Source organism: Vulpes lagopus, chromosome 6, assembly GCF_018345385.1.
Source record: "Vulpes lagopus strain Blue_001 chromosome 6, ASM1834538v1, whole genome shotgun sequence".
NCBI lineage: Eukaryota > Metazoa > Chordata > Mammalia > Carnivora > Canidae > Vulpes > Vulpes lagopus.
Window position 1 is genome coordinate 60383021 of NC_054829.1, and position 24286 is coordinate 60407306.

Genomic DNA, 24286 nt, shown 5'->3' on the forward strand with positions numbered 1-24286 from the left:
CAGGTAAGCAGAAACCGCGCACGGCCGCGGAGAGGCACTAGGACTCCGCCCCCGCCCTGGGACGATCTGCGCAGGCGCGCGGGGAGGGCGCGGAAACGTCGGCGGAAGTGGAGGTGCGGACGCTCTAGCCCGGGTACCTGTGGCGTAAACAGATACTGTGTGGACGCTTGTAGTCGGCGTCCGAGGGTGTAGGTCACCATGAGCCGGCTCCAGGATGAGTACGACCCCTACGCAGTGGAAGAGCCTAGCGACGAGGAACCCGCTTTGAGCAGGTGGGCCCCGGCCCGGTTCCGGCCCCCGAGGCTTCGGCCCGAGGCCTGGCCTTGTTAGCCTTCTCCAGTCGCTGCGCCTGCCAGGCCCTTGCGGACCCGTGGCCCAGCCGTTCGGGCACCTTTTGCGCCCCGCTCTCGCCTGTGGGACGCCGAGTGGGGTTCTGGTGAGGTGGCGCAGCCCCGGGGAGGCGGGGCCGACACTTGCGCGGGGAACCGGGATATTCGGGAATGACGCGTAAGTCTTCAGAAGCCTTGGGATCAAATTCTGCCTCTGCAACTTATTAGCACTGTGGGTGAAAACAAGTCACTTACCTTCGATTTTCCTCGCCTATAAAAAGGAAATATAATAGCGATATCTGAAGTGTGTTGTGAGACTAGTAGGGCTTGATGTGAAATGACCGTCTTGAAGACTAAAGTGCCATCAACAGAAATAAGGGAATGCTCAGGCTTTTTTTGAGCACCTATTATATGCTTGCTCGGGGCTACAGTTTTCTACGGGCTCTCAGTGTAGTAGGGGAAATAAGATGCGTATCTCGGAACATATATATATACCTTGGAAATAAGTATGTTTCTCAGAAGAGTATTTAGAAAACAAGGACCTGAGATAGACACAGATGAAGTTCCATGGGAAATTCCAGGAAGAGGGATTAACCCTACTTGGGGGGAACATGCAGGTATGTTGGCAAGAGATTTCTTGGCAGATTTATCCGTTTTTTATTTTTTTAAGATTTTATTCACGAGTCACACACAGAGAGGGGCAAAGATACAGGCAGAGGGGGAAGCAGGCTCCCCACGGGGAGCCCTGTGAGGGACTTGACCCAGTCACGCCCTGAGCTGAAAGCAGACCCTCTACTGCTGAGCCCCGTTTTAAAAGCTGACAGCAGATCCTGTTCATAAACTCTAAAGCATTCTGCTCAGCTAAGCTTTCTGTGAAACTGTCTTTCCTCCAATCGTAATGTTTCCTCATATTATCCTGGGGAAGAGTTGTGGGCTTGGGAGATCAGACTGCTGTGAAGATTTCTCTTGTGGGGAGTGAAGATGGATTCCAAGATTTCTTGCGAAAGTTTCAGGTAATGGGTCTGGTCTGTTAAAGGAAGTATATGAATTAGTAGGCCTCACTTAGTAATTCAGTTTATTTTTTTATTTTTTTCAGTTTATTTTAAAAAATATTTTATTCACTTATTCATGAGAACACAGAGAGAGAGAGGCAGAGACACAGGCAGAGGGAGAAGCAGGCTCCATGCAGGGAGCCCAATGTGGGACCTGATCCCATCCCGGAGCTCCGGGATCACACCCTGGGCCAAAGGCAGGCACTAAACCACCGAGCCACCCAGGGATCCCCCAGTAATTCAGTTTAATTGGAATATAGCAGTGTTTCCTGGACCTGAGTTAGTCAGCCATTACAATTTCCACATTCACATGTTACAACTTATTTAAGATTTTTAAGTTTTTTATAGTCTTTTTCTTTTCTTTTCTTTTCTTTTTTTTTCTTTTCTTTTCTTTTTCTTTTCTTTTCTTTTCTTTTCTTTTCTTTTCTTTTCTTTTCTTTTCTTTTCTTTTCTTTTCTTTTCTTTTCTTTTCTTTCTTTTCCTCTGTAATCCTGTGACAGTTGCCACTGGTAAGGTTAACTAAAAATAAATGCTGTGAAAATGAAACTAATTACAGTTGTGTTTTTGTTTTTTTTTTTTTTTTTGGCCTGCTCGAGGCTCTGAATCTAGTGCTTGTCCTTTTTTTTATTTTTTTTATTTTTTTTTTTAGATTTTATTTATTTACTTGAGAGAGAGTGGGCCTGCAGAGAGAGAGCAGGAGCCGGGGGAGCAGCAGAAGAGGGAGAAGCACACTCTCCACTGAGCAGCGAGCCTGATGTGGGGCTGGATCCCAGGACCTTGGGATTATGACCTGAGCTGAAGGCAGACGCTTAACCAACAGCCACCTAGGTGCCCCAAGTGCTTGTTGTCTTAAAAAGGGAGATTGGACGGGATCCCTGGGTGGCGCAGCGGTTTGGCGCCTGCCTTTGGCCCAGGGCGCGATCCTGGAGACCCGGGATCGAATCCCACATCGGGCTCCCGGTGCATGGAGCCTGCTTCTTCCTCCGCCTGTGTCTCTGCCTCTCTCTCTCTCTCTGTGACTATCATAAATAAAAAAAAAAAAAAAAAAAAGGGAGATTGGAGAGATTTGAGAGGTGTTTAAGAGGTGTCTCTCAGGATTTGATTTTACCATATTTATAAGCTAATATTTTATAGCGTGTTACTGTTTCATAGAACCTGGCAGAAGATATGAGACTCCTAGGTCAGAGACTACTCACGGTGCGAGCAGCATGAGCATCATGTTCGTGTTGGTTGCTGTTACTTCCCAACTCTTACAGGGGTTGCACAGAGAGAGTCAGGTGGATGCTACACACTCAACGGGTTGGCATCATGGCTAAGGACCATTTGAGCTTGGAGCATCCACTTCTTTTACAGTAGTCAGTAAATAAGCAAGTCCTTTCTTCTGGAAAGAGACATCACCTCATCCCTCAAGGTTACATACTGCAAACATAACCCTGAGAAATGGCCTGAGTGGTGAGAACCTTGCATTCTTGACACACTCATTAAGAATGTACATGGCCGGGATCCCTGGGTGGTGCAGCGGTTTGGCGCCTGCCTTTGGCCCAGGGCGTGATCCTGGAGACCCGGGATCGAATCCCACATCAGGCTCCCGGTGCATGGAGCCTGCTTCGCCCTCTGCCTATGTCTCTGCCTCTCTTTCTCTCTGTGACTATCATAAATAAATAAAAAAAAATTAAAAAAAAAAAAAAAAAAGAATGTACATGGCCCATAATATATCACCTCACCTAGCAGTGCTAAGCACTTCTCTTGGAATAATCACAAGGATTAGATAAAGTTTGTAATAAAACTAACTCTCTTGCCTTGTGATTTAAGTTTTTAAATTAAACTTTATTTTGAAGTAGGTTCACATGTAGTTGTAAGAAGTAGTATGCTAAAAAAAAAAATAAAATCAATGAATTGGGGGCACCTGGGTGGCTCAGTGGTTGAGTGTCTGCCTTTGGCTTAGGTTGTGGTCCCAGGATTCTGGGATTGAGTCCTGCATTGGGCTCCCCTTAGAGAGCTTGCTTCTCCCTCTGCCTATGTCTCTGCCTCTCTCTGTGTGTCTCTCATGAATAAATAAAAATAAAATCTTAAAAAAAATCAGTGAAGTTTATATTTAAAAATGCATGAACTTATGACAGTAAATTATGCCACAAGAAAAGTTAGAAAATAATACAGAGGGATTCTGTGTCCCCTCTACCCAGTTTCCCTCAGTGTATTTTACAAAATTTTAGTGTAATATCACAACTGGGGTATTGACATTAATGTAGTCGAGATAGAGAACATTTCCATCACCATAAGAATCCCTCATTTGCCCACTTCTGCCCCATTGTGCCCTACGTAAATGCTGGTAACCATTAATCTATTCTCCACTTCTATAATTTTGTCCTTTTCAAGGGTATTAAATAAATGGAATCATGCAGTATGTGACTTTTGGGGATTGGCTTTTTTTCATTCAGTGTAATTCTCTGGAGATTCATCCACATTGTTGCAAGTATCAGTGAGTCATTCCTTTTTTATTGCTAAGGACTATTTCACATTTGTTTTAGCCATTCCCTTATTGAAAGATGTCTAGTTATTTCTAATTTTGACTCGTGAATAAAGCATCTATAAACATTCATGTATAGGTTTTTGTGTGAATGTATTTTCATTTCTCTGGGATAAATGCCAAGGAATGTGATTGCTGGGTTGTATGGTAGTTGCATTTAGTTTTATAAGAAACTAAGCAAGCTGTTTTCCATAGTAATTGTATTACTTTAGATTCCCACCAGCAATGGCTTCAGAGTTATTAGTGGCTTGTCTATCTTGAGACTCCTTAAAATAATCTACATTCCACTTTGGAAAAACTGGAATATAGGATAGATGAGAGTTTCTCAGCCTCAGTAGCATTGACATCTATTGTGGGGGCTGTCCTGTGCATTGCAGGATGTTTAACAGCATCCCTGACCTCTGCCCACGAAGTGCTACTAGCCCCTCTTCCTTGTTGTAACAGTAAAAAATGTCTCTAGCTATGCTATATGTACCCTAGAGGGCAAAATACCCCCCAGTTGGAGACCAGTGGTGTAGTTCAAGGGTGAGATGTAAGGTTGAAAAGATAAGTTGAGGGCAGCCTGGGTGGCTCAGCGGTTTAGCGCCACCTTCAGTCCAGGTCCTGATCCTGGAGACTCAGGATCGAGTCCCATGTCGGGCTCCCGGTGCATGGAGCCTGCTTCTCCCTCTGCCTGTGTCTGCCTCTCTCTCTCTCTCTCTGTGTGTGACTATCATAAATAAATAAACAATTAAAAAAAAAGATTTTTATTCATGAGAGACAGAGAGAGGCAGAGACACAGGCAGAGGGAGAAGCAGGCTCCATGCACCGGGAGCCCGATGTGGGATTTGATTCCGGGTCTCCAGGATCGTGCCCTGGGCCAAAGGCAGGCACCAAACCGCTGCGCCACCCAGGGATCCCTGAATAAACAAAAACCTTAAAAAAAAAAAAGAAAGAAAAGTTGAAACCAAATAGGGAAAGCTGTTTTGAATGCTGTGCTCAGAGGTTTGGCCTGGATGTTTTTTTTCAGAATTGGGTAGTGATGTGATGAGAGTTCTTAGGACTAACATTCTGGCAGCAGGATTTAAGGTGGAACATAATATAAAGATTTTGAAGGCCTGGAGATTCTTAGTATATGGTGGGACGGGCAGAGTTAAGAGGACCCAAATGAATATAGTGGTAATGGAGAAAGGGAGCCTCATCCTGGTCAGGATGAGGAATGTTAGATGGGGAATTCTCTTGGGAGTAGAATCCAGCTAAGGCCTCCATTATTAGCAAAATTGATTGGTGTGAATTGCATTTTTTGGATTTATCTTTTGCTGGAGGCTCAAAAGCATTGTTCTAGAAGAAGAAAACAGAGGAATAAAAACCAGGGGCATTCTGTTGCTATTCATCAGACCACAAATAATTGGACATTATTTATGTCCTATTGATTATATTAGAAATACCTTAGGTGTTTCCTTCATTTTGATAACATTTCGTTCTTTCTGATATCTCCTTTAATCCTGTCATACTGTTACTGATGGGAAACCCAGGTGCAAAGGGCCAAGTAAATTAGCAGTAATTGCTCAGGAGAATTTGTAATATAATCTTACTTTCTCTTTATAGTTTTCTATAGCGTTGTGCCTTTATAACTAATATGTAATTACTATTTTAACATTTTGTTTGGGTATATTATCTGTATGTTAGTAACATATATTAAGTTTTATTTAAATACTCAGAGTTTAAAAAAAATCCCAGTTCTGTGAAGTAAACTTTTCACTGCTGATGGAGTTAGGAATTGATGCAGTGCTTTAGGAAAGCAGTGTGAAAATTCAAGAAGTCAGAAAGATGTTTATATGTCTCATTCTAGACATTTATCCTAAGGAAATCAATGGAGAGAAAATTATACTTTACAAAGATATTCATTGTATTAGCAAAGAGTTACAAGTGTACAGCATCTATAAAAGGAAATGTAATGCATACATTAAAATTGTATTTGGAAATATGTAGAAATGGTTGATCTTTATTTTTTTTTTAAAGATTTTTATTTGTGAGAGTGCAATTACATGTGCATGATGGGGGGGCAAGGGGCAGAGGGAGAGGCAGAAGCTGACTCCCTGACTTCCCACTGATTGATGTGGGGCTCTATCCAGGACTCCATGATCATGACCTGAGCCAAAGATAGATATTTAACTGACTGAGCCACCCAGACATTCCAAGAAATGAGAATAGCTATATGTAGTATGATAGATAAATGCAACCTTGTAAAACTTAAAATCGTTGGACGGTGAGATGATGGATGTTTTAAATTATTTTAATTCTTTAGTATTTATATGTTTTATGATTTAAATGCATACTAGTTCTTTTTTTTTTTTTTTTAATGCATACTAGTTCTGAAGATGAAGTGGATGTGCTTTTACATGGAACTCCTGACCAAAAAAGAAAACTCATCAGAGAGTGTCTTACTGGAGAAAGTGAATCATCTAGTGAAGATGAATTTGAAAAAGAAATGGAAGCTGAATTAAATTCCACCATAAAAACAATGGAGGACAAGTTATCCTCTCTGGAAACAGGTAAACTTTTAGTTAGATTTTCTTTTTCTTTTTTTTTTATTTTTTATTTTTATTTATTTATTTATTTTTAGTTAGATTTTCATATAAATAATTTTCTAAGCTCCACGAGAATAGAAGCCTGACATGGGGCTTAATCCCAGGGCCCCAGGATCATGACCTGAGCTGAAGGCAGACACTTAACCAACTGAGCCACTTAGGTGCCCTGTAATTTTTTTTTTTAAGATTTTATTTATTTGAGGGGATCCCTGGATGGCTCAGCGGTTTAGCGTCTGCCTTTGGCCCAGGGCATGATCCTGGAATCCTGGGATCGAGTTCCGCGTTGGGCTCCCGACATGGAGCCTGCTTCTCCCTCTGCCTGTGTCTCTGCCTTTCTATCTCTCTATGTCTATCATGAATAAATAAATAAATAAATATTAAAAAAAAAGATTTTATTTATTTGAGAGATTTTATTTTTTTATTCATGAGTGCACATGAATGGGGGTGGAAGGGAGCAGACGGAGAGGGAGAAGCAGACTACTTGCTGAGCAGGGAGCTTAATGTAGGGCTTGATCCCAGGACCCTGAGATTATGACCTGAGCTGAAGACAGATGTTCAACCCACTGAGGCACCCAGGCTCCCCTCCTTTTGTAATTTTTACCCCAGGATAAAAAAGACACAAGCTTTTAAAGGTATTTTTAGGATTATATAGCGCTGATATGGCAGATTGAATGATTGGTCACCACAAATTCCTATCTCATTTTAGAAAGTAATGAAACATACTTCATTTTGATACTTCATTTTTATGTAAAGTGTACCTTACCCAAAAACTGATTTGTGCCTCAGCTTTGGTTTCCTTGTATTAATTGTTAGGAACAGAAAGCATATATAATAGTAATAATAAAAACAAAAGCAGATGTGAATTAAGAGGAAGAATTAGGGAGACAGGGATATGAGGACATGAATATAGTCTGAGTCATGGCATGAGGGAAAACTGAAGAAAGGAAGAGTGTGTGTCCCTGAATCATGCCCCTTGCCTCTCTTAGGGCTCTTATCCTCTCTCCCTTAAAGCCCCCTACAATGAGATGTTTATTCCTTACTTGTCACAGTGTACTGCATGGCTGAAAGGTAGAGCTGTGTATGGTGGCAACTTAGAAATAGACTATTTTATTGAATTAGATTTGTGGGAAAGGTGAGAGATTTTCTCATGATCTGGAACACTTAATTACTGTAATTAACAATTATAGTCCTCTGTAATTGCATAGGGCACAGAAATTCAGTAAGTCATTTATGTGAAAGTCTTTTTCCACCCACATGAGATTGGAAATGAATTGATATTACTTTGAGGTGGTAGAAGAGTATATTGAGTTTTTTTCCTTTTTAGTTCCATATGATTTAGTCTGTAAACTGTCCTTATGTAAATAGGGTCTTCCTCAGGAACTGGAAAAGTTGGAACAGCTCTGACAAAGTACTATGATGATATATATTTTGATTCTGATTCTGAAGATGAAGACAAAACAGGTTAGTAGCATGTTTACCAGGTTTAGTGGTTACATTTTATAGAAAAAAGGTTTACCTAACAATTTTTGGACATTAGGGTTTCCCTCTGAGTTTTATCTTTTAGAAATTGTAGGCCATTGATGAAAACAAAAGCAGGAATGATGAATAAGAACAGATAGGAATGCACATATGATGACGTGGGACCAGCCATGGTGCTGCATGGGCATACGACAAGGAGAGTGTGTCCTGACTCAGTCCTGACTTCCTTAGGGCTCTTGGCCCCCCCTTCCTTAAGGTTCCTTAGTGCAATAATATTTGTTTTCACACCTGTGAATAGTTCCTATAGTTTTACAGAAAATATACAAACATATATATTTTATATTTTTCTAACTCATTGCTTTTTTATTGGCTGCTCTATTCTCTGGAATTGATTTTGTATAAAATCTGAGCAAAAGTGAACATAAGAGTTAAAATTAACTTAATATCATAATTACACTGGAATGCACAAGTGACATTTATATGGTAAAGAAAAAAATTTATATATACATATTTTAAAGATTTATTTGTTTATTTTAGAGAAAGTGCACATGCATGTATGGGGTGGGGAGGAGCAGAGGGGGGAGAGAGAAAGAGACAGAGAGATGGAGAGTTTCAAGCGGACTCTCTACAGAGTGGGGCTTAGTAGGATCATGATCTGAGCCAAAACCGAGTGCTCAACTGACTGTGCCACCCAGGCACCCCAAGAAACAATTTTATATTTTTATATATTATTACTTGAGATCATGACCTGAGCCAAAACCGAGTGCTCAACTGACTGTGCCACCCAGGCACCCCAAGAAACAATTTTATATTTTTATATGTTATTACTTAAATATTAACCTATATAAGTACATTTTAAAGTCTAGTGCATGGGGATAACCAGTGTTTTTTCACTTTTTAAAAAATATTTTATTTATTTATTTTGAGAGCAATCACATGTGCATGTGCCTGCTTACGGGAGTCAGGGGAGTGGCAGAAGGAGAGGGAGACAGAACCTCAAGCAGACTCACCCTGAGTTCAGAGCCTTACGTGGGGCTCGATCTCATGACCCTGAGATCATGATCCAAGCTAAAATCATGAGTTGAATACTCAAGTGACTGAGCCACCCTGGTGCCTTTGTTTTTTCATTTTTGAAATATTTTTGTTCTGATTTCAGTAGCATTTTATATATAGGAACTTGTTGAAAATTATAACATCAAAATGTTTCTGATCTTGGTTCACTTTGAGTGGCTTTTCTGAGACCAAATTCTCATTATGTCAGTTCAGTTCTTGAGATAGCACTATGTTTTTATTTTTATTTTTATTTTTTATTTTTTTTTAAGATTTTATTTATTTATCCATGAGAGATGCAGAGAGAGAGGCAGAGACACAGGCAGAGGGAGAAGCAGGCTCCATGCAGGGAGCCCGATGTGGGACTCAATCCCGGGTCTCCAGGATCACGCCCTGGGCTGAAGACAGCGCTAAACCGCTGAGCCACCCGGGATGCCCAGCACTATGTTTTTAGTGAAGAAACAATTTTTTCATCTTCTGTTATCTTTGATTTTTTTTTTTAAGATTTTAATTATTTATTTGACAGAGACAGCACAAGCAAGGAGAGCAGCAGAGGGGGAGGGAGAAGCAGGCCCCCTGCTAAGCGGGGAGCCCAATGTGGGGCTCGATCTCAGGACCCTGGGATCATGACCTGAGCTGAAGGCAGATGCTTAACTGACTGAGCCACCCAGGTGCTCTGTCATCTTCATTTTAATGCCATGTTCATTGGCCAAGAGGTTTATTTGGAGGAAGCGTTAAGAATTTTTTTAAAGAAAATATAAATAGAAAAAAAATGTAGCTGAAGATTCTGTGTTCTGTATTAAAGAGGTATGTATTTGAGACATGATACCTAGCCATATCCTTAACGTTTTCAAAATTAGCACAGGTAACCAAGAAGAAAAAGAAAAAACGACACAGGATTCCAACAAATGATGAGTTATTATATGATCCTGAAAAAGATAACAGAGATCAGGCCTGGGTTGATGCACAAAGAAGAGGGTAAGAACTTAACTTTAATATTTAGAATCTTTAGAGAAAAATAATTAAAAGAGGATTTTCACTACATTCACATTTTAATGTATGTATATGTTCACATAGACATAAAGAATTTTGAAAAAAAAAAAACCTGCTGAATTGTTTATTTTGAAATTTACCAGCACATTTCAGTCATGGTTATTTTATTTTATTTTTAATTAAAAAAAAGATTTAATTAGAGATAGTGAGAATGAGCATGGTGAGGAGGAGGAGAGAGTCCTATGTGGACTCTGTTTTGTGCATGGAGCCCGACATGGGGCTTGATCCCACAACATTGAGACCACAACCTGAGCTGAAACCAAGAGACAGATGCTTAACTGACTGCCATTCAGGTGCCTGTCAGATGATTTATTTGTTTATTTTAAAGATTTTATTTATTCATGAGAGAGAGAGAGGCAGAGACACAGGCAGAGGGAGAAGCAGGCTCCATGCAGGGAGCCCCATGTGGGAGTTGATCCTGGGCCTCCAGGATCATGCCCTGGGCCAAAAGCAGCACTAAACTGCTGAGCCACCTGGGCTGCCCCAGATGATTTATTTTTAAAACACTTGTTGAATTCAAAATGCTGTAGTCAGTCTCTCCAAGAAACAAAGTTGACTTTTCTCAAATAGACATAATTTTAAATAATTTGATTTTTTTAAAGGTTTTGTTTATTTGAGAGAGAGAGTATGTGCACACAGGAGAGTGGAGAGCAGGGGTAGGGGATAAAGGCAGAGGGAAAGGGAGAAGCAGACTTCCTGCTGGGTGGGAACCCCATGTGAGGCTCCATCCCAGGGCCCTGGAATCAAGACCTGAGCTAAAGGCAGACGCTTAACTTCCTAAAGCACCCAGGTGCCCCACAAATTTGATTTTTTAAAATTGAGATAAAAATCAATTAATTGATTTAAAATTAATCTTTTTACAGCGAACAATGTAGTAGCATATAGTGTATTCACAGTGTTATGCAACTACCACCTCTGTTTAATTTCTTTTTTTTTTTTTTTTTTCTCTGTTTAATTTCAAACCATTTTCATCATCCCAAGAGGAAATGCCATCCTTGCTTTCCAGTTTGATTTTATGAAGGCTGACTTGTTATCAAACTAAAAGCTAGGGCACCTCTGGTGGTGCAGCGGTTTAGCGCTGCCTGCAGCCTGGGGTGTGATCCTGGAGACCCAGGGTCGAGTCCCGTGTCGGGCTCCTTGCATGGAGCCTGCTTCTCCCTCTGCCTGTGTCTCTGCCTGTGTCTCTCTCTGTGTGTCTTTCATGAATAAAAAATCTTTTTTTTTTTTTTCATTTATTTATTATTTATGATAGTAACAGAGAGAGAGAGAGAGGCAGAGACATAGGCAGAGGGAGAAGCAGGCTCCACGCACCGGGAGCCTGACGTGGGACTCGATCCCGGGTCTCCAGGATCGCGCCCTGGGCCAAAGGCAGGTGCCAAACCGCTGCGCCACCCAGGGATCCCCCATGAATAAAAAATCTTAAAAAAAAAAAACCCCAAAAAACAAAACTAAAAGCTAGTCAGTATACCACTGTAGCCCAGTGCTTCCCTAACCTGGCTGTGCTTCAGAATCACCTGGGAAGGATGAAATGCATACCCTGGAGTCCTACTCTAGGAAGCTTTGATTTAGCTAAGGTAGGGGCTAGGATGATAAACCCTTGAAAACTGAACAACAAAAGATAAATCCAGTATTTTTAAGCCCAGAGAGATTTTGGTGTTGTTGGGTGTTTGTACCTTACCTTTTAGCCTCCAGTCTCCCACTTTGTTCTTTTTTCCTCTCCCAGTTTCACCCATGCACCACTTCCTCCAACTGCCCCTCTCATTTATTTAAGGAATATTTTTTGATTATCCCCAATGTAAAATGAACATTTTAAGTCTCTGAATGATACTGAGATAGTTAAGGAAATTACACTGTAGCTTTCGATTCTGGTAACAGAATTTGTCAGTGAGGTAAGATGGAATGTATTTTCATTGTTCTGTTATCTTCAAAAAAAATTTTTTTAAGTAAACTCTACCCATAATGTAGGGCTTGAACTCACGACCACAAGATCAAGAGTCAAATATTCCACCAGCTGAGCCAGCCAGGAGCCCCATTCGTTATATAATCTTGAGAAGAAATAACATTTTATTGATTTATTCATATTCCTGCATCAAGCAGTAGTTGGCCTTTTTTTTTTTTTTTTTTTTTTTACAATTTTTAGAAAGATGCAGGTGCACAGGCAGAGTGAGAGGGAGAAGCAGACTCCCTGCTGAGCGGGGAGTCCAGTGATGCAGGGCTCAATCCCAGGACCCTGACTGAGATCATGATCTGAGGCAGATGCTTAACCAACTGAGCCACCAAGGCACCCCCAGTAGTTGCCTATTAGGACCACAGAAATCAACTTAAAATAATGAACTTGCTACCTTTTAAGTGCCACCAGGGCAGTGATCATGGCTGTCTTGTTCACTGCTGTATCCCAGAAGTCATGCACTTTGTTAAATGGGCGCTCATTAAGTATCTATTGAATGAATATATTACTCTCTTGGGTTTGGGATTTGAAATCTGATAAGCATTGGAGGGATTTAACAATAGTTATAAAATATGTACACATATTTTCAGTATTTTTCCCCAGAGACACTTAAAGAGTTTGGGAAGTAATGTTAAATGATTTATCTTTTGTTGTTCAGTTTTTGGGAATTTACCATAAGTCCCTTTTAAGAATATATACTTTCATATTTTAGTACTTTTATAAGTAGATTCATGCTATATATATATATTTATATATTTTAAACGATTTTATTTATTTATTCATGAGAGACACAGAGAGGCAGAGACACAGGCAGAGGAAGAAGCAGGCTCCATGCAAGGGGCCCCACGTGGGACTTGATCCTGCGTCTCCAGGATCATGCCCTGGGCTGAAGGCAGGCGCTAAACCGCTGAGCCACCCATACTATATTTTTGCAATCAGCAAATGTTTATTGAACATTTACTATGTACCAGACACTGTTCTAGATTCTTGAAACGCAGCAAGGAACAACACAGACAAAAGTCTTTACGCGCCTAAAGCTTACATGCTTGCCTTTTTTTTTTTTTTTTTTTAAGATTCTATTTATTGGGATCCCTGGGTGGCGCAGTGGTTTGGCGCCTGCCTTTGGCCCAGGGCGCGATCCTGGAGACCCGGGATTGAATCCCACGTCAGGCTCCCGGTGCATGGAGCCTGCTTCTCCCTCTGCCTATGTCTCTGCCTCTCTCTCTCTCTCTGTGACTATCATAAATTAAAAAAAAATAAAATAAAAAAAAAGATTCTATTTATTCATGAGAGAGAGAGAGGCAGAGACATAGGCACAGGGAGAAGCAGACTCTCTGTAGGGAGCCTGATGTGGGACTCAATCCCGGCATCATGACCTGAGCCAAAGGCAGATGCTCAGCCATTGAGCCACCTAGGCATCCCACATGCTTGCTTTTTTTTTTTTTTTTTTTAAAAAAACAACAGAAAACCTAAAAAAAAATAAAAAATAAAAAAAAAATAAAACAACAAGTTTTTTAAAAAAAATTTTTTATTTATTTATGATAGTCACACAGAGAGAGAGAGAGAGAGAGAGAGAGAGGCAGAGATAGGCAGAGGGAGAAGCAGGCTCCATGCACCAGGAGCCCAACATGGGATTCGATCCCGGTTCTCCAGGATCACGCCCTGGGCCAAAGGCAGGCACCAAACCGCTGCGCCACCCAGGGATCCCACATGCTTGCTTTTTAAATGTAGCTTTACTGGGTTTTTCAAATTAAGAGGTTACTTACTTACTTACTTATTTATTTATTTATTTATTTATTTATTTATTTAATTTATTTATGAATGAGAGAAAACACATGGGGGAGTAGCAGAGGGAGAGAATCTCAGGTGACTGTCTCCTAAGTGTGGAGCCCGATTCCAGGCTTGGTCCCACAACCCATGAAATCATGAAATGAGTTCGAACCAAAAGTTGGAATGTCAACTGACTGAGGCGCCCGGACACCCCAAGAGACTTTAGTTTTTGGAATAGTTTTAGATTTCGAGAGAAATCGAGCCAATAACAACAGAGTTCCCGTATACTCTCCCACAACAACACACACATGGTTTCACCTATTATTACATGTTACATTAAGATGGTACATTTATCACAATTAATGAACCAGTATTTATACATTATTATAAACTAAGGCCCATACTTTATTTGGATTTTCTTAGTTTTTACCTATTGCGCATTTTCTGTTCCAGGAGCTCATCCAGCATACTGTGTTACTTGTAGTTGTAATGTCTCTTTCAGGCTCTTCTTGACTATGACAGTTTCTGAGACTTTACTTGGTTTTGATGACCTTAACAGTTTTCGGGAGTACTGGTCAGGTATATTGTAGGAGGCCACACTATTGGAATTTGTGTGATGGTTTTCTTGTGATTAGACACTGGGATTATGGGTTTTGGTGAGGAGGAACACAGAGATAAAGTGCCATTTTCATCACATTGTAATTAAGGGTACACACTGTCAACATGATTTATTTATTTATTTATTCAACATGATTTATGATAGTTAATGTTGACCTTGATCATCTTAGCAAGGAATTGTCAGGTTTCTCTACTGTAAAGTTACTTTCTGCCCCTCCTGTCTATACTGTACTCTTTGGAAGGAAGTCATTATGTGCATTATGCTCCACTTCCTTGAGAGGAGAGTATCTTCATAAATTATTCTTCCATCTGGGACATTTGTCTGTTCTCCCTCCCTCCGTTCTTCCCTCATTCATTCATTCAGTCATTAGTCATTTGTATCAGTATGGACTTGTGAGTATTTATTTATGTTTTGTATCCAATACTGCTTTATTTTATTGTTTTAATTGTTTCAGCTTTGGCCAACTCTAATTCTTTGAGTTGGCTTCTGTGCCCCTAGATATATCTGCCTCATTGTTTTTGAGCACTTCCTTACTTCCTGGCACTACAAGATGCTCCAGGTTCATTTCGTATGCCTCATTCCTAGAATCAGTCATTTCTTTTAGGAGTACTAGGTTCTTTTATTGGAGGGTGGCATTAGAAATCAAGGTCTCGGGGATGCTTGGCTAGCTCAGTTGGTAGAGCCTCCCTCCTTCCTTCCCTCCTTCTGAGAGGGTGGGGAGGGGTAGAGGGGGAGAGAGAATCTTAAGCAGGTTCCATGCTGAGTGGAGCCTGACTTGGGGCTTGATCTCACAACACTGAGATCATGACCTGAGCCAGAATCAGGAGTTCAATGCTTAATTGACTGAGCCACTCAGGTGCCCCAGAGCATGTGACTCTTAATCTTGGGGTCTTGAGTTCAAGCCCCATTTTAGGTGTGAAGCCTACTTAAAAAAAGAAAATCAAGATCTGGCTTTAAAGTGTGTGTCTACCCCCCCACGTTTTCTTTTTTTATTCTAGCTACCATGGTTTTGGAATACAGAGACCATATCAACAACAGCAGCCTGTTCCAAATAGTGATGCTGTCTTGAATTGCCCTGCCTGCATGACCACACTATGTCTTGATTGCCAAAGGTAATGGATAAAGGGTGTCATAGCACACCACAAACACACATACACACACATGCACACACAAAATGATGAAAAACGACTTGTTTTTTTTTTTGTTTAAATCATAAATAGACTTTTGAGGTATATACTTAGGGATTCTGATAAAGTTCTGTCTTCCTGTGTCCTTGCTGCTACATAATTAATCTTTATACAAATAATTTTAGTTATACATAGTTCTAAGTAGTTTTTCTTTTTTTTTTTTTTTAAAGATTTTATTTATTTGCTCATGAGAGTCACAGAGAGGCAGAGACACAGGCAGAGGGAGAAGTAGGCTCCATGCAGAGAGCCTGATGTGGGACCAGATCCTGGAACTTCGGGATCAGGACCTGAGCCAAAGGCAGACGCTCAACTACTGAGCCACCCAGGCATCTCATAAGTAGTTTTTCTAATAAAGCAAATACTGAAAAGGATTCAGTGAAACTGCATATATATTGTGGAATGATGTAATCTGTCAAATACATTCTTTTTTAAAAAATTGTGATAAGGGATCCCTGGGTGGCGCAGCGGTTTGGCGCCTGCCTTTGGCCCAGGGCGCGATCCTGGAGACCCGGGATCGAATCCCACATCAGGCTCCTGGTGCATGGAGCCTGCTTCTCCCTCCGTCTGTGTCTCTGCCTCTCTCTCTCTCTCTCTGTGACTATCATAAATAAAAAAAAAAAAAAAAAAAAAAAAAAAAAAAAAATTGTGATAAAACATAAAATTTACTATTTTAACCATTGAAAACTTTTTATTAAAAAAGAGTACATCATTTGGGTATTAAATTTATTGTCAACTAGACCATTTAAAAATTTAAAATCATTTCCTAGCTTTATCGAGATATAATTGACACATAACATTATGTAAGTTTGAAGTGTAGAACATGATTTGATATACAAATATATTGCTAAATGATTACAATAAGGTTAATGCATCCATCACCTCATGTATTTTCCTTTTTTTGTGTTGAGAACTTTTAAAATTAGTTTTTTTAGCAACTTCAAGTATATAGTACAAGATTGTTAACTGTAGACACTGTGTTTATTACATCCTCAGACCTTCTTCATCTTATAATTGGAGGTTTGTACTACTTGACGGTCTTCACTTGTCCACCCTTCCCCCACTAACCACCAGTCTACTTTGTTTCTTACTGTTCATTTTTTTTTGGGATTCATATACAAGTGAGATCATTCAGTAATTTTTTGTCTATGACTTCATTTAGCTTAGTGCCCTCGAGGTTCATTCATGTTTTCACAAATGACAGGATTTTCTTTCTTTTTTTTTTATATTCCATTGTATCTATACACCATGTTTTCTTTATCCATTCACGTAGCATGTACACTTAGTTTCCATGTTTGGCTATTATGAATAAAGCTGCAGTAGGTTTTTGGGGAGAAGACCACAGAGGTAAAGTGTTGTTTTCATTACATTATATCAAGGGCATGGACTATCAACAACAACAAAAAATCAACAGATTTATAACTGTTAATGTTGACCTTGATCACCTACCTGGCTGATGTCGCGGTGCAGATATTTCTTCGAGAGAGTGATTTCATTTCCTTCAGTTATATATCCAGAAGTGGGATTGCTGAATCATATGGTAGTTCTATTTTTAATATTTTGAGGCGCCTCCATACTGTTTTCCATAGTTACTATACCAATTTACATTCCCACCATAATGTGCAAGTGTTCACTTTTGTCTTTTTGATAGTCATTCTCTTTCTAACAGGTGTGAGGTAATACCTCACTACAGTTTTGATTTACGTTTCCCTGATGATTAAGGATGATGAATACCTTTTCATGTACCTGCCGGCCATTTGCATATCTTTTTTGGAAAAATGTCTGTTCAGGTTCTTTGCCTTTGCCTTTTTTTTTCTTTGCTATTGAGTTGTATGAGTTTCTTGGATATTAGCCCCTTGTTAAAAACATGATTTGCAAATATTTTCTTCCATTCCTTAGGTTTCTATTTCCTTTTGTTGATGGTTTCTTTGCTATGCTGAAGCTTTTTAGCTTGTTGGTTTTTTTTTCTATTTCTGTGAAAAATGCCATTGGAATTTTGATAAAATTGCATTGACAATAGATGGCTTTGGATAGTATGGACTTTTTTTCTTTTTTAAGATTTTATTTATTCATGGGAGAGAGAGGCAGAGATATAGAGGGAGAAGCAGGTTCCCTGTAGGGAGCCTGTTGCAGGACTCGATCCCAGGACCCCGGGATCACTTGTGAGCCCTTAGCCAAAGGCAGACACTCAACTGCTGAGCCATCCAAGTGTCTCACTATGGACGAATTGACTATTTATTTTTTAAAAGATTTTATTTATTTATTCTTGAGACACACAGAGAAAAGCAGAGACATAGACAGAGGGAGAATCAGGTTCCTCACAGGGAGCCCAGTGTGGGGCTTGATCCCCACACCGGGATCATGCCCTGAGCCAAAGGCAGATGCTCAACCACTCAGCCACTCAGGTGTCCCTCATTCATTCATTCATTCATTCATTCATTCATTCATTTGAGACAGAGAGAGGTAGAGACATAGGCAGAGGGAGAAGCAGGTTCCTCACAGGGAGCCCAGTGTGGGACTCGATCCCAGACCCTGGGATCATGCCTTGAGCTGAAGGCAGATGCTCAACTGGTGTTTCTCTTGTTCCTTATTTTAACCATTTTAAGTGTACAATTCAGTGGCATTAACTACTTTACAATATTGTGCATCTGTCACCACAATCCATTTCCAGAACATTTTTGTCATTCCAAACAGAAACTACCCACTAGACAAAATTCCCCATCCCTTCCCGTCCCAGCCTGTGGTAACCTCTATTCTGTTTTCCTTTCTGGATCATTCATGGCTTGCTCATTTATAAAAATGAACAGGCTTTTGTGTGTTGATTTTGTACTCTGCCGCTTTGCTAAGTAGTTTTCGTGCAATTTTCAGAGTTTCCTCCATAAAAGATCATGTCATTGGCATGCCTGGGTGGCTCAGTTAGTTAAGCATCTGACTCTTGATTTTGGCTCAGGTCATGATCTCACGGTGTGTGATTGAGCCCCACATTGGGCTATACTGGACGTGGAGCCTGCTTGGGTTATCTCTCCCACTCCCCTTCTTCTCTTGTAAAGATCATATCATCTGTGAACAAATTTTACTTCCTTTCCAGTGTGGATGCCTTTTATTTCTTTTTCTTAGCTAATCGCTGATTAGAACTTCTAGTACTATGCTGAATAGAAGTGGTGAAAGCAGGACTTTTTTAGTCTTGTTTCTTTTTTTTTTTTTTTTTAAGATTTTATTTATTCAGAGAGAGAGAGAGAGAGACAGGCAGAGGGAGAAGCAGGCACCATACAGAGAGCCTGATGTGGGACTTGATCCTGGGTCTCCAGGATCACGCCCTGGGCTGCAGGCGGCGCCAAACCACTGCGCCACCAGGGCTACCCTTAGTCTTGTTTCTGATCTTAAAGGAAAAATTTTCCGTCTTTCATCATTGAATATGATGTTAGCTGTGGATTTTTCCTATATGGTCTTAATTGTATTGAAGAAATTTCCTTCTGTTTTCAGTAGATGGTGTGTTTTTACCATGAATGGGTGTTGAATTTCATTAAATGCTTTTTCTGGGGCAGCCCCAGTGGCCCAGTAGTTTAGTGCCGCCTTCAACCTGAGGTGTGATCCTGGGGACCCGGGATTGAGTCCCGCGTCAAGTTCCCTGCATGGAGCCTGCTTCTCCCTCTGCCTGTGTCTCTGCCTCTCTCTCTCTGTCATGAATAAATACATAAAATCTTTTTTTTTTTTTTTTAATACATAAAATCTTTAAAAAAAAAATGCTTTTTCTGAATCAATTGAGATGATCATGTGTTTTTTTTTTCCTTTTCTTTTTTTTAATTTTTAATTTTAAGTAGGCTCCACTTTAATTTTAGTGGAACCCAGTATAGGTCTTGAGCTCACGACCCTGAAATCAGACCTGACCTGAGATCAAGAATTGATTGAGCTGATTGAGCCACCTAGGCACCCCCTTCATTCTTTTAATTAAATAGACTCTTAACCTTTTTTCCTTTTCTCCCCCCTCTTTTTAGTGGCTTCATAAATTCCTAGCTTAGTCCATGTTTTGAATCAAGTTAACTTGAAACTAGGTGATGTTGTAGGTGATGGATTTCTTCTAGGAACCAATGAATAGCCAACTATAGTTTATCTTATTAGCTTGAGTTTGAGTTTTTTTTTTTTTTTAAGATTTTATTTATTTATTCTTGAGAGAGACAGAGAGAGGCAGAGACATAGGCAGAGGGAGAGGCAGAGACATAGGCTCCTGCAGGGAGCCTGCTGTAGGACTTGATCCCAGGACCCTGGGATCACACCCTGAGCTGAAGGCAGATGCTCAACCACTGAGCCACCCGGGCATTCCTAGCTTGAGGTTTTTGGTCATCTACAACAATTAAATGTGCTTTCTGGGCAGCCCCGGTGGCACAGCAGTTTGGCGCCGCCTGCAGCCTGGGGTGTGATCCTAGAGACCTGGGATCGAGTCCCACATCGGGCTTCCTGCATGGAGCCTGCTTCTCCCTCTGTCTGTGTCTCTGCCTCTCTCTCTCTGTGTGTCTATGAATAAATAAATAAAATCTTTAAAAAAATTTAAAAAAAATGTGCTTTCCATATAAACTCTTAAGCTTTTTGTATATAAATTGACACTCAGAGCATGTTTATGGAATGCAGAAAAAATAAAATGTCTCTGTACTTAAGTTGTTTCTCTTCCAAATTAACTGTTACTACGTAGTTTCTGTATCCAGAATAAGTTTTTAATGATAGAACAGTAGAATCTACATCTACAACAGTAGATGTAGAAATTATCTTTTATAGAAATTGTATTCCATGTTAATACAGGATTCCAATTTAGTGCTATATAAATGAAGTTTTTATAATCTTATCTGGAGAAGTACCAGGTTGCATAGTTTAAATTCCTGGTGGTGGTGGTGATGGAGATCAACATTTGGAACTAATAAAAGTATAACTTGAGTTCACTATGTTTCGCCAGATATTTCTGTTGCATGAGGTTTAAGGGGGAAAAAAAACATTAAGTGGGGAAAGAAGTAGGGAAAATACTGAGTATATGAGGAGAACAAATGAAGCATTATCTATTCTTTAGACTGTTGGAATAAAGCCAAAAGTGGGCATTATAAAAGTCAGAAGCTCTTTAAGCTTTTAAAACTAAGCTTACCACCACTAAAATGGTGGTAAGAATGGTACCACTTTAAAAGTTTATTTTTTAAAAAATATTTGAGAGAGAGTGCATGCTTTTGTGTGTGTGTGTCCGTGTGTGTGTCTACGCACAACTGGCGGGGAGTGGGGGGTTGGTGCTGAGGGAGGGGCAGGGGGAGAAGCGGGCTCCCCACTGAGCAGGGAACCTGATGCACGGCTTGATCCAGGACTCCAGGATCATGACCGGAGCCAAAGGCAGACTGTTTTTTCCTTTGTGTTTATATAAGTTCGATTTGCCAACATACAGTATAGTATAACACCCAGTGCTCATCCCATCAAGTGCAAAGGCAGACTCTTAACCAACTGAGCCACCCAGGTGCCCCAAGAATGGCATCACTTGTAATGAGAGGAGGGCAGAATTGTAGACCTCAGTGCGAAAAGACACAGTCGAAGATTGTTTAAACATTAACTCTCAAGTTTCCAATAACTTTTCTAAGTTTGAAGAGCAAACAATTTTTTTTTCAGAGATAAAAGTTACTTCTAAAGTAGTGAAAAGGAGGATATATTCATTCTTTAAACTATTCTCTATTAACAAGTTTTTCCTATTCTTAAAGTAACATTTCTTTAAATTTCCCATTTTGTTCTTATGTTTTTCATGAGAATGCAATGTTGTATTTTAGTAAGTTTTTTGTGTTCTCAAATTTTAACTATCTGGAGAGGCAGGGCGCCTGGGTGGCTCAGCATTTGAGCATCTGCCTTTGGCTCGGGTTGTGATCCCAGGGTCCTAGGATCGAGTTCTGCATCGGGCTCCCCATAGGGAGCCTGCTTCTCCCTCTGCCCATGTCTCTGCCTCACTCTCTGTGTCTCTCATGAATAAATAAATAAAATATTAAAAAAAAAAACTATATGGAGAGGCAAGAATATATAATGGGGAAAAAGAGTCTCTTCGATAAATGATTCTGGGAAAACTGGACTACTTTCTAACAACATACACAAAAATAAACTCAAAATTGATTAGGACCTAAATGTGAGACTTGAAACCATAAAGCTCCTAGAAGAAAACAGGCAATAGTTTCTTTGACATTGACCATAGCAACATTTTTCTAGATATGTTTCTTAAGGCAAGGGGAAATAAAAACTATTGAGACTACACCAAAATAAAAATCTTTTGCATGGTGAAGGAAACCATCAACAAAATGAAAAGAGAGGGCAGCCCTGGTGGCGCAGCGGTTTAGCACCGCCTGCAGCCCAGGGCGTGATCCTGGACACCCTGGATCGAGTCCCACGTCAGGCTCTCTGCATGGAGCCTGCTTCTCCCTCTGCCTGTGTCTCTGCCTCTCTCTCTCTGTGTGTCTCTATGAATAAATAAATAAAATCTTTAAAAAGAATAAAAAAAAAAACAAAATGAAAAGAGAACTCACTGAATGGGAGAACATATTTGCAAATGACCTATCTATAAGGAATTAAAACCAAAATATAAAAAGAACTGATACAATGCAACACCAAAAAAAAAACCCCAAATCTGATTTAAATGGGCAGAGTACTGAATAGACATTTTTCCTTTTTTTTTAAATAGACATTTTTCCAAAGTAGACATATAGATAGATGTCCAACAGATAAATGAAAAGATGCTCAACATCATTGATTATCAGGGAAATGCACTCAAAACCACAGCGAAGTGTCATCTTACGCTTGCCATAATGGCTAAAAAAAAAAAAAAAAAAAGATGTGAAATAAAAAGTGTTGGTGAAGATGTGGAGAAAAGGGAACTTTTGTGCACTGTTGGTCGGGATGTAAATTGGTGCAGCCACTGTGGGAAACAGTATGGAGAGTCCTCAAAAAATTAAAAATGGGGATCCCTGGGTGGCGCAGCGGCTTAGCGCCTGCCTTTGGCTCAAGGCGCGATCCTGGAGACCTGGGATCGAATCCCACGTCGGGCTCCCGGTGCATGGAGCCTGCTTCTCCCTCTGCCTGTGTCTCTGCCTCTCTCTCTCTCTCTCTCTCTTTCTCTCTCTCTCTGTGACTATCATAAATAAAAATTAAAAAAAAAAATTAAAAATGGAAATAACCTATGTTGTGATTCCACTACTGTTTATCCAAAGAAAACAAAAACAATAATTCAAAAAGATATATGCACACTAGTGTGTATTGTATTATTTACAATAGCCAAGATAGGGAAACAAGTGTTTTTTGATGAATAAAGAGAGAATAGTTATATATATGCAGTAGAGTATTACTTCGGCATAAAAAGGATGAGATCTTGCCATTTGTGACAACATGGATAGACCTAAAGGGTGTTACACTAAGTGAAATAAGAGAAAGACAAATACTGTATGATTTCACTTATATATAGAATCTAAAAAACAAAACAATTGAATAAACAGACAAAAAAGCAGAAACAAACCCTTAATTAGAGAGAATAAACTGATGATTGCCAGAGGGGAGCAAGGTAGGGGATGGCCAAAATGAGTGAAGGGGAGTGGGAGACACAGGCTCCTGGGTAAGGAGTGAATAAGTCCTGGGGGTAAAATACAATGATAATGTAACAGCATTGTATGTTGACAGAAGGTAGCTATCCTCCAGTGAGTATAGCATAATTAGTGTAAACTTCTTGAATCACTGAATTGTACACCTGAAACTAATGTAACACTGTGTCAGCTAATTTCTTCAATAAAATCTTCTTAAAATCTGAATGGATAACCTATTAAAATTGAACATAAATCCAAATTCTCCATCTCATTTTTTTCTTAGGCATGAATCATACAAAACTCAGTATAGAGCAATGTTTGTGATGAATTGTTCTGTCAACAAAGAGGAGGTTCTAAGATACAAAATCCCAGAGAACAGGAAGAAAAGGCGAGGCCATAAGAAGATGAGGTCTAACCACGAAGACGCTGCAGAGCAGACAGAGGCACAAGCGGAAGAAATCTATCACCCCGTTATGTGCACCGAATGTTCCACGGAAGTGGCCGTCTATGACAAGGACGAAGTCTTTCATTTTTTCAACGTTTTAGCAAGTCATTCTTGAATAGTTCAGTTGGCATTTAATTGCCCAATACAGTATATAAGGCAAACATGGACAGTTATTACCCTCTTGCCTATTCATATCAAGTAACATTCTGAGCGGTTATCTGAGGATGCAGTGTTTATCTTTTTGAAAGAGAATGGTTGTCAGCCTTCATCCCTCCACCCCCTTTAAAAATTTTTTCCCCAGCTCTGATGGGACTGATAATTCATTCCCTCTTTGATGGGCATTTGGAAACTATGGGGCTTTTCATGTATTAAAGCTCTTTAGAATTAAAATGTTCTGCAGTTATAAGTAATCTTTGATTCAGTGTTATTTTTATTTTTTATTTTGGATATACTTGTGGTATTATTAAACTAGAAACTATTTCCTGGCTTCTGTGCATATTGTTTTTGCTAAGAAGTATCTTTTTACTTTCTACCCCATAGAATGGAGTGACAGTATTTAGTAACTGTTACAATTACGTGGAGTTAATATTGCTGGGTGCTCTGAGTAATTGATACAGGTCTTTCCCTAAAAGGATTGTTTAGTAACAGTATTCTAAACTTAGTGAATTAACACAGTAAATACA

At 39.9% G+C, this 24286-nt stretch overlaps 1 protein-coding gene across 3 annotated transcripts; it reads left to right on the plus strand.

The window, feature by feature from the left end:
* Positions 1-71: 71 nt before the first annotated feature.
* On the plus strand, positions 72-24006 carry LOC121493825 (E2F associated phosphoprotein). Of its 3 annotated transcripts, XM_041760118.1 has the most exons (6): positions 76-272; positions 6261-6442; positions 7844-7939; positions 9868-9985; positions 15396-15509; positions 23442-24006. In XM_041760118.1, exons 1-6 carry the CDS (start codon positions 199-201, stop codon positions 23716-23718), a joined length of 861 nt encoding a protein of 286 aa, XP_041616052.1. In that variant the 5' UTR covers positions 76-198; the 3' UTR covers positions 23719-24006. The 3 variants fall into 3 exon arrangements, with proteins under 3 accessions (XP_041616053.1, XP_041616054.1, XP_041616052.1); XM_041760119.1 differs by lacking the exon at positions 15396-15509 and having other exon boundaries at positions 72-272; XM_041760120.1 differs by lacking the exon at positions 9868-9985 and having other exon boundaries at positions 73-272; positions 23442-23578.
* The last annotated feature ends 280 nt before the right edge of the window (positions 24007-24286 follow it).

Coding starts and splice junctions, on each gene's coding strand:
- LOC121493825 (XM_041760118.1), top strand. CDS start 199: ATGAGCCGGCTCCAGGATGAGTACGACCCCTACGCAGTGGAAGAGCCT. Junction 7,940..9,867: donor TGAAGATGAAGACAAAACAG/GTTAGTAGCATG, acceptor TTTCAAAATTAG/CACAGGTAACCAAGAAGAAA. Junction 15,510..23,441: donor CTATGTCTTGATTGCCAAAG/GTAATGGATAAA, acceptor TTTTTTTCTTAG/GCATGAATCATACAAAACTC.